Here is a 10,440-nt window from a genome sequence, read left to right on the forward strand (position 1 = left end):
CTTTCCAAGCGCTCTGACATTACCCTCTTTATCAATGAGCATAGATCTTTAAGCTCCTGTATTATATGATGATCAAACCTTACTCTCTCTTCGGTTTCCACTGCTATATCCGTTTCAAGAGGCGGCATTTTCTCGATTATAAGCTGTTTCTTCCGAACTCAGGTATTAACGACCTTTAAAACAATAAACAAAACTTAATTCTCTACCGCTTGACCGAGTCAGCCCAAAGATTCCCATTGGTAATTATTAACAGGTTTATTGAAATGTTCTCTTCTTGCTTACCTTTCGAACAACTCTTCTTGGCAACGGGACCAAAAGTAAAGATTAAAGGCAGCCTTCCGAAGCCCCTTACAAAAGAAAATGAACGTCCAAAATGGCTCCCGCACGTCATCACTGCACGCCTCACGTCAGAGCCAATAGCCTGATGCTTAGCTTTATTGCTGGGGAGCTATAGCGCGCTAGCCAATCGGGAGGCAGTAAACTCCAGCGACCCAAGCCACACCCCCACGCATTGTCGCGCTCCTCCCCCGCCGCCCCGCCTCATCAGAGCGGGGTCATGGGAGTGCGCATGCGTCCATTCCATCTCCTGACCCTTGGGTCCAATGACTCGGCTTAGATCCGGTACCGCCTCGAAGGCGGGACTGGGTCCCAGCCACGGCCAATGGAACCCCAGGTGAAGGTTGAGGGGTGGAAAGTGCCTGGTAGACGGTGATGTAGGTTTCTACCAGCGCGTGTGCAGGGCCACCTGGTCGTCATGGAGGCAATCTTGGCGGAGGAGCTTGATGAGGAGGAGCAGCTGGTGAGAAGGCATCGCAAAGAGAAGAAAGAGTTGCAAGGTGACGAGGGAATGGGAACCTAGAAATCTCTCGGATCCAGGAAAGGGCGCGTGGCGGGTCGGTTCTAGGGAATCTCGAGAGGTTTCTGATCTGGATCCTCCTAGACTTTCCCAAAGTAGCCAGTGGCCTCACCCCTCCTAATCCCCTGCCCCGGTGGTCCCTTAATCCGCCAGATTTTTAGAAGCTTCCTTTTCTCAGGTCCACCGCGTCCCCACTACCCCACGCCAAGCCGGTGCTGGTGTCTGAGAATTTCGTGTTGGGCCCAGATTGTTCTCCCCCTCCCGTCTCCCTTTCCTGTTCCTAATCAGTTACTGATACTGGGCGCTAATGGACGCGTTTTGAAATACCTCAGTTTTGAGGACTCAGAAGGGATGCTTGAGAGATTTAAAACTCAGAGTCATTTTTTTCCCCCTCCTCCTATCACACCAAACAGACGTACGTTTTTGTTAATGAGGTTTTTTTGTTTGTTTTGTCTCTCCTTCATCTCGGTTCTTCTCTGTAAATGTCTGATTGTTATGTAATTACTCTTCTTGGCTTACATCATTACTTGTCTACACACTTCTCCTCTTATCATCCCCTTATTGCCCCTATTTGTCATTTCCTCTTAATCTCTGGGTTGTTGACTTAATGATTTTTGGTGGATTTTCAGCCAAAATTCAGGGTATGAAGAATGCTGTTCCCAAGAATGACAAAAAGAGGAGGAAGCAACTCACTGAAGATGTTGCTAAGTTGGAAGCAGAAATGGAACAGAAACATAAAGAAGAACTGGAGCAAGTGAAGCTGAATTCTAAGGAAAGTAAAGTATGTGAAGTGTTGTTTCTTTTTGCCTACAGCTTTTGAAAGCAACTGTCCACCTCTAATAAACTGTTCACTATATGAAATCATAAAATTAGAGGGAAAGGAAGTCACAAAATCATGCTCATGCATCACCTTTCATTAATATTTCTGTGACCAGGTTTACTTGGTAATGTGTAAGGGAGGTCAGCAAAAAAAGTACACTTCAACTATGTACTTGCCCCCAAAATGAACATAATGATAAAGTGGACCAGAGGAAGCTTCACCAAGTGGAAGTTGGAAGATCAGACTTCTAGCCCCAGAATTGCCATTAAATAGTATTGTAACTTTGGTAAAGTTACTTAAACTTCCTGAGCATAAAATTCTCCACATATAATATGATACAAATACTTCTGCTGTTTAAGCACAAGATTCTTTAAGAATCAAGTGGGACAGCAAATATGAAATCATGTTCAGGTTATAAAATGTGCTTTATGAACAAGTTGTAATGAATGAAAATTTACTTTTGTTTCCTGGGTAAATTAGAGCATACTGTCATCGTTTTAACTAATACTTATTTTATCATTGTAGCTAATAGATATTGTGTGTGCCAAACACTTTAACATATGTGCATTATTCTCATGTAATTTTCATAGTAACACACTATGAGGTTATTACCCATGAAGTAAATGTAGATAATTCCATTTTTCAAGACAGAAATAGACTCAGGGATTAAGAATTTCCTTCTGAATTCATACCAGCTATTAAATGCCAAAGCCAGAATTCAAAATCAGGACTGTCTTACTCCAAGATGTGAATCAGAATTCTGTTATGACTTAGTGTGGTATGGTAGTTTATCACATGATTTTGGATATCAAGGATCACAGGCTCCATAATCTTACTCCATTTTTGATAGAAAGTTCTTATGGCTGTACAAAATTTTATCTACCATAACTTAGTTTTACTTGGTTTATTTTTGGTCTGCTGTTGACAAGAAAACAACTTGTCTGTACTGATTTACAGTGGTCTTTATATGAAACATAATCTCATCTTCTTTAGCCTTATTAGCTAGTCGTTAAGATCCTGGCCTTCCATGACTTAACATATTTTATTTCCAAGTGGCAAGGTGTGATGCTCCAGTTGTTTGTGTTGTCACAATCATGGTATTCCTGATTATCTCCCCATCTTTTCTATTAGTGAGATAGTTTTATTTGCTCTCCAATTTTCAATTTTGATATTTCTTTCCTAGGTTTCCAAGGACAAAAATGTTTGATTCTTAAGCTACATATTGTTCAACTGTTAAAATACAAACTCCCATTTTACTTTGACCTATTATCTTTTTCATTAACTTAAGCTTGTTTTATTTCTGGACACTATCTGAATTCTCATGTCATTTCTTTCCAGATGCTTCTCTGTATCTTGCCTCTTGTCAGTGTGGCAGTTTGTAGATTTTAGCAGATTCCTCTGAAAAATATAAGGATACTAATTTTATTAAAGTTGATGTAACCACTCTCTGAAGTCTTAGTTTGGTTTTGATATTTTGATAATTTGGTTATAGCCTTGGAGCCTGCTATCTCTTGTTGTGAGAGGCCTCTATATGCTTTATGCATGTGTCCTACTAAAAACTAGTTTAAGTTACATTTGCAGTAATAAAATACTAGTACTAATCCTGATCGTTCGTCTAGCATCTTTCTTCTTACTTCAGCAAACACATGATAGCCATTTGATGATTAAGATTTGTTGTGATATCTAAACAATATATTAACTTTTCTACCTGTAGTTATCAGTTTGTAGATGGGAGAGGATAGAGAAAGCTCAACAGTGTTCATCAGGTTCTGGCTAATTGAGATGGGAAAAGGCCTTTCCTGCCGCATTTGAGATTATGAAGGCGGTAATGAATCCAGCACAAGACCTTATTTTTTCTTTTTTTAAGATTTTATTTATTTATTTAAGAAAGAGAGAGAGCACGAGCGTGGGCATCATGCACACAGAGGGAGGAGCAGAGGGGGAGGGACAGGCAGACTCCCCGCTGAGTGTGGAACCTGGTATCATGACCTGAGCCGAAATCAAGAGGCTGACACTTAACTAACAGCCACTCAGACACCTCAACACAGGATCTTATATATCCTATAAGTACTCTCAGCATTTAGAGAAGGGAAGGGTGAACTGCTGAATGAGTTGACACTATAATTATAGGAAGTATTTAGATTAACGGAATAGGAATTTCAAGGAAGGAAAGCCCGCAGGGATGAGCGTTATCTTTGGAGAGCTCTAAGGAAACTTTTTGGGAATCTGGTGAATTCTCCCTTAAAAATAGAAAAAGGAGACAAAGCCACTTCATGTAATATTGTACCTATTGCTGTTATTCAAATTTGAATTGTTGTATTACACATACCTGTGATTTTCTTTTTTTGTGTGATTTTCAATAATTTAATAATCTAATACTTTGAATAATAACTTAAAAGTATTTTTCATTAACTTGGTAATGCTTTTGTTTCCTTCAGATAGATTCTGTTGCTGTTAACATTTCAAACTTGGTTCTTGAGAATCAGCCACCTCGGATATCAAAAGCACAAAAGAGACGGGTATGAATGTCATGTCACCAAGTAATTAAGTTAGTGCTATATGCTTATTACTCCCTTAGGTGTTGTATACATAAACGAAGGGAATAGGAAAAAAAATGATGGAATTTCTTGTCAAATACCTGAACTAACATTTATTAAACACTTAGTATGCGCCAGATACAATGCTAGGCTTATAGATTATATGAAATCTCATTTAGTCCTGATTATAATCCTGTGAAGTAGATTCTTATCCTCATTTTGAAGAGAAGAAAATAGGTCTAAACAGTATAAAATAACATGTACAGTTTCTGGGTCTCATAGAGAGTAGGGATAGGAAGGGAGTGTGCAAAGGATATTTACTTAATAATTTAGAATCTTCACATTGTGGGCCCAGGTGATTCTCTTTTGGTTAAAAACTGGTGTTAAGTGGTGAAACAAGGATTTGAATCTAGAAATTAAGCAAGATACACAGGTGTACAGAATTCTCAGGATTATGCAGGTATCTACGTGATGGTTAGTTGCAGTGAAAATGCAGAGAAGGAAAAGTTCATTTGTGCCAAGTATTATATAATGAGTTGGAATTTTAAGAAAGTACAGTTAATTAGATAGGATATTTGAGTAGGAGAAACCTCATGCATAAAAATAAATGTGGGCATGAAATTTTGCATCATCAGAGAGCTATAAGGAAACTGATTTGTTGGAAGTAGTGAGTTCATGAAATCAAAGTTATGGGAATGAAATTAGATAGGTAAGGGCTGTTCACTTGGAAAAAGAAAAAGGGGTTTAAATCTAGTATGTTTAGTCTCAAATACTGTTTTATTAACATTTGATGTTTTATAGTATTTAAGTGTTTATTTTTAAGCTAATTTAGCATTTTGTAGTTTAGTAGTACATAATTTAATACGGCATGGTATTTGGTGTCAGACATGTGAAGGTTTTAATATCCCACTTACTATTGTAGCTTTGGGTAAGATTCTTAACTTTTTTAAACCTCAGTTTCATATGTACAAAATGGAGTAAATAATACCTACTTTATAGAGTTATTGTAAATATTAAATAATGTACCATTTCCAAAGCCCTAACACAAGGCCTGGAGAATCAGTGGGTCAGCACATGGTAGTATTGTTTACTGTGTTCGGTCCTGCATAGTGTGCCTCTTAGAAATTCAACCCAAGACCGTATCTTTTTTGTTGTTGTTTGAAAGTTGATTAAGTTGCAAGTTGTCAAACATTTCTCATACTTATGTAAGATTTTATTTTCTTGAGTAAATATTATGTTTGTGAATTCCATAGAATCATGAAACTTAGATTTTGTAGTATCTTGGAGGTTATCTATTTTAACTCCCTACTTATGTGTGTTCTTTTTGTGAGAGCCTTATACTTGTCATCTAGCTTCTATAGATCAAAAGCAAAGGTCAGAATTTTTGCTTGGCAGGAGCATAACAAAATATTTGTTGGAATTACCTCTACTTAGTAAATGATACATCTTAAGAGTAGCCTATTTAATTCTGGAAAACCTAGGTCCCAACCCCTTCCTGTCTTTATCAAATCTTACTCATCCCCAGCTGGACCCTTAGGCAACAAAACAAATAAAAAATTAAACTCCCTTACTTTTCTCAAACATCTTGTTACTTTTCTCCTAAAATTCTGCATAGCTGAAATGCATACCTTTTCAACTATACCCTCAAAAAATTTAGTATCCTTTATAGTCAGCTGCTTAAACACTTGGCAAGAAAACACCCTAGAAGTAATGCCAGAAATTTTTTATTGCTTTGTTATATTAATAGTATTAATAGGATTCTAGAACTGAAAACACTTGAAAGTTTATAGTATATACGAAAATGAAACCTAAAGTTTTTTTTTCTGGCCAAAGACACCAAGGAATGAAAAGCCAATAAATTAATTGTGTTTATCTTTGGGAGAGATACAATTCTGTCTTAGAAGAAAACTGACAGAACTTTATGAAGATTTATTATTGGAATATTGTAGAGTAAATCTCTAATTTTAAATCTAGAAAAACACAGGGAATATTTTTTTAATTCAGCAGGCTTCAATGGAAGAAGCTTTTTGGTATGCTGGGAAGAGCCCAAAGTAGAACTTAGAAGAATTGGGTTCCAAAAATAGGAAATTTGGGAGCTGGAATGAGATCTAGTTCAATTTCTTTATTTTACAAATGAGAGAGCCCAGTTGCCTTAGTGGCAAACTGAGTTTGATACAAACCCAGGACTAGTACCCGGCTCTTAAGATTTCTCTTCAGAGATGATTTTGCTACATTACTATATTGAAATGACTCTGGTTTTACTGACAATATATTTGTGAGTTAATTGCTGTTTTTATCTTAAATATATGTTTTCATTAGACTTAATTGTTGCCATTCTATCTCTAGCACTAGGGCTATAGAAACCACAGTGCCTAGCGCCATTGGGAAACTATCCATGGCTGGGAAAAGAATCCAGTGAATTTCCCCCCTTGTGCCCTGGAAAGAAAACACAATTGCTGTGTAACATTGAAGCAGAGCTTGAGGGCAAAAGTGAAATGCTTGGATTAGTATTTTAGAGGGTTAAATGGTTTTGCAGACAGTATAAAATTCCACTCATCTAGTAACTAGCATATAACATCATTAACTCCAGCTCCCATCTGCTCCAACTTTTATTCTGATTTAGGTGCCTGGATAGAAGGAGTGCTCTGTGTTGTCCTTGGTCCCAATCTGCTTCTAAACCAGCTGTATGGCCTTTGGAAATCTTTCTGCGTGCTGTTTCCTCAGAGGAAAATGAGGGGTTTTGGATTAGATGATATCCAAGGTGCTTATTCTCCCTCTCCCCTCTGAAAATGTTTTTTAGACTTTCAAAACGTAACAGTGCCATCTTGTGTTTTAAGGTTTTTATGCTGCTGTGATACATAGTTGTAGGTATGCAGTGAAATAAATTTGTTCATGTTACTTCTGGCATGGTTGGATTCGGGTGGAATAAACTTAAATAGGTGTATGTTTTATTAGGGAGATAATACTGTTTTTTATTCAGGTAATTTACAAATCACTTTAGGTTCCAGCATGGCACATAACAGGCAAGTAGTTCAAGTGTGTGACATTAAGTTGAAATTTGCCTTTCCATTAATTTCTTCTGCCCCAAGGAGGAATGAGAGCTGGGGACACGAAAATCTTTACTTTTTCCTTCTTTTTCTTGGTTTACCAAATCCTTCACTGTAATTTGCTACCAATATCAAGATTTGTGGAATTTAACTTAACTATTTTTATTCTCTTAAATTGAAAAGGATTCATGATCTGTATATAAGTAAAACATATTCATGATGGAGAATTAGAAAGATGCAGAAAAGTGTGCACGCGTGCACACACAAAACAAAACTTACTTTGTAAACAAAAGCCAGACTTTTAAATACAGAGAACAAACTGGTGGTTGCTAGAGGGGATTTGGATGGGAGGATAGGTGAAGGGGGGAAACAACTTATTTTGTAATCCTATGATCCAGAGAAAAGCACTGTATTTTGTGTATATCTCTCTAATTTTTAAACTATGTATGCATAGATTTAACATATATTAACAATATACATACCTTTTCTGCCCCAGCCTCATTTCTTGACATGTTTCTATGGTACTCTAGCTATATGAACCGTGTTCAGCTATGAAACATATAGTGCTTTTGGCTTTGATACTTGCTGGTATAACTGTCAGGATTTTTTTTTTTTTTCTCATTTTCCCCAGCCTTCCCATTCTACTTCCTATCCATCCTTCATGTCACAGATCTCATTGCCCTATCCCTACACCATCCTTGCATATGTTGCCATAGGAAGAGCTCTTATGACATTTGAATAAGGAAAAGCATGTTGCAGAATGTAATGTGATATCATTTTTTGTCAAAATATTTTTTTCCATACTTTTTTATGAGTACATCTATATTTGTTAAAATGCTTAGAAAAAAAATCACCAGACCTCTAGAGCAGGCATTGAAATTGGCCGTGGTCCTTAGGGGAACTTCAGTCTATCTGTAATATTTTAATTTTTTATAAGAAGATTTTTTTAATCTGTGCTTTAGTAAATGTTGTGTGTGTGTGTGTACACACAGAGTTTTTTTCTTTAGGCTAGATAAATAGAATTCCCGTACCCTTCTAAAGGCTTTGCCATATTGATGCCTCACTGGTGATTTAACATGTTAATGCCCCAGTAGTTGAGTGATAAGTTAAAAAGCTTGGATTAGCTTGGCATAAATATGATAATGATGTTGCTTTAAGGCCTAGGATAACTCAGTCTTAAGGCAGTACTTTGAAATCAGTAAGTAGAGTTTTTAGAAACTTGTCATGTAGTTTTTAAATAGACTTCAAAGAAAAATCTGAAGGCTTTTTTTGGTCCTAATACAGAGCTTGGTGTTGGGTACATGTAGATCAGAAAGATAGTTGCCCTTAAAGGAGTTCATAGTATAGAACATTCTGTAAGTGATGAGATCATCAATATGATAATGCTTGTGGGAGAAGGAAGATGGCAGAAAGTTTTGAGTCTTACATTTCTATCCCCTAAATAAATGTGAAATAGTCCTAATTATTGTAAATTAACTTTCCTGTATTCTCATCCTAGGACAAAAAAGCTGCATTGGAAAAGGAGCGGGAAGAAAGGATAGCTGAAGCTGAAATTGAGAACTTAACTGGAGCTAGACACCTAGAAAGTGAAAAACTGGCTCAAATACTGGCAGCTAGACAGTTGGAAATTAAACAGATTCCATCTGATGGCCATTGTATGTATAGAGCCATTGAGGATCAGCTGGAAGAACGGAAATGCCCCTTGACTGTGGCTGCCTTGAGAAGTCAAACTGCTGAGTATATACAAGGCCATGTGGAAGACTTTCTGCCGTTTTTAACAAATCCTAATACAGGAGATATGTATACTCCAGGTAATTTATTTTTCTTCACTATGTCTCTTTTTTTTTTTTTCCTACTATGTCTTGTTGCTGCTGTTAAATAAAACGATTCCTGGGATTGAGAATAAGAAAAACCCGTGATAGTCTTTATGGAGGGAAAAAAAATCTCAAAATTTAGGCAGAATTATTTTTTATAATTTTAATAGTTACTAGTTCATTTTGCTTTAAGATCTTTTAAGTACTTGACCATTTTGTGGTTTAATGTTTCATTTAAGATAAAAATGGGAATAGGATTATTATTACTGAAAAAAATTGTGGTTTATAAGTTCACATGTCACAAATTTGGGCATAGAGGGAGGTAAGCTTTGACTAGTCTATGGAAGTATAGGGCCCAAAGACCATAAGCAGAATGATTGGGAAAGCTAAATCCTACTTTTATCCTGTACACTGGGAGATTTAATTTTCTCAATAAGCCATAATATTTAGGAAAAATTTGATTTTGCCAAACCAAAAACAAATAAGTTAATAACCTGCCTTATTATTCTTTATAATACCTTTGGTAATTAAGGTAAGATATTTATGGAGAGGTGTAAAGAAATGCACAACTAGCAAGTAAAGGAGAGAGCAGGTGAGGGGCGCCTGGGTGGCTCAGTCGTTAAGCGTCTGCCTTCGGCCCAGGTCATGATCCCAGGGTCCTGGGATCGAGCCCCGCATTGGGCTCCCTGCTCTGTGGGAGGCCTGCTTCTCCCTCTCCCCCAGCTTGTGTTCCCTCTCTCTCTGTCAAATAAATAAAATCTTTAAAAAAAAAAAAAAAAAAGGAGAGAGCAGGTGAAAATCTGAGAGTTTTGGGGGGAGTCAGGGATAGAACAGAGGAAAGTTAGTCCTTAAGGGAAGTTGCAGGTGTGGTAGTATCCTTTGGGAGCAAGTCATATGGCCAGAATGGGTTGGAGAAGAGAAGGTTAAGGTTGGCTTTCCTTTAATGGAGTCCCCAACTCTGCTAGTTGCAGGGCAGTGGAAAAGAGGTGGCAACTCAGCATGCTGAATTTAAAAAAAGATAAAAGACTTAATTTCTTACTCATTCCGCCAATATTTATTGAGGGCCACTATGTGCCAGGGACTATTCTAGACACTATTTTGAGCATTGGAGATATAGCAGTGAATGAGACAAACCCACAGGACATATTTTCTATAGATGCCCTTAATTCTTTTTTTTTTTTTTTTTAAGATTTTATTTATTTATTTGACAGAGAAAGACACAGCGAGAGAGGGAACACAAGCAGGGGGAGTGGGAGAGGGAGAAGCAGACTCCCTGCCGAGCAGGGAGCCCGATGCGGGACTCGATCCAGGGACTCCAGGATCATGACCTGAGCCGAAGGCAGTCGCTTAACCAACTGAGCCACCC

At 37.5% G+C, this 10,440-nt stretch overlaps 1 protein-coding gene and 1 long non-coding RNA gene across 3 annotated transcripts; one reads left to right on the forward strand and one right to left on the reverse strand.

Moving 5' to 3' along the window:
- Positions 1 to 11: 11 nt before the first annotated feature.
- On the reverse strand, positions 12 to 416 carry LOC115944140 (uncharacterized). The gene is made up of 2 exons (XR_004078713.2): positions 283 to 416; positions 12 to 173 (listed from the first exon to the last, which is right to left on the reverse strand). It is a non-coding gene; the product is annotated as an uncharacterized LOC115944140 (long non-coding RNA).
- Positions 417 to 657: 241 nt separating this feature from the next.
- LOC102739622 (OTU deubiquitinase 6B) lies at positions 658 to 9,157 on the forward strand. 2 transcript variants are annotated; one of them, XM_081811181.1, is made up of 4 exons: positions 658 to 836; positions 1,486 to 1,637; positions 4,115 to 4,195; positions 8,759 to 9,157. In XM_081811181.1, exons 1-4 carry the CDS (start codon positions 755 to 757, stop codon positions 9,140 to 9,142), a joined length of 699 nt encoding a protein of 232 aa, XP_081667307.1. In that variant the 5' UTR covers positions 658 to 754; the 3' UTR covers positions 9,143 to 9,157. The 2 variants fall into 2 exon arrangements, with proteins under 2 accessions (XP_081667307.1, XP_081667308.1); XM_081811182.1 differs by lacking the exon at positions 8,759 to 9,157 and adding an exon at positions 6,837 to 6,975 and having other exon boundaries at positions 661 to 836.
- Positions 9,158 to 10,440: the final 1,283 nt, after the last annotated feature.

Source organism: Leptonychotes weddellii, unplaced genomic scaffold (genome assembly GCF_054177405.1).
Source record: "Leptonychotes weddellii isolate Sample4059 unplaced genomic scaffold, ASM5417740v2 HiC_scaffold_6101, whole genome shotgun sequence".
In the NCBI taxonomy this organism is placed as follows: Eukaryota; Metazoa; Chordata; class Mammalia; order Carnivora; family Phocidae; genus Leptonychotes; species Leptonychotes weddellii.

Excerpts from the sequence above, each read along its gene's own strand:
- LOC102739622 (XM_081811181.1), top strand. The coding sequence starts at position 755 with ATGGAGGCAATCTTGGCGGAGGAGCTTGATGAGGAGGAGCAGCTGGTG. Across the intron at positions 837-1,485 it reads AGAGAAGAAAGAGTTGCAAG|CCAAAATTCAGGGTATGAAG; the intron begins GTGACGAGGGAA and ends GTGGATTTTCAG. Across the intron at positions 4,196-8,758 it reads CAAAAGCACAAAAGAGACGG|GACAAAAAAGCTGCATTGGA; the intron begins GTATGAATGTCA and ends TTCTCATCCTAG.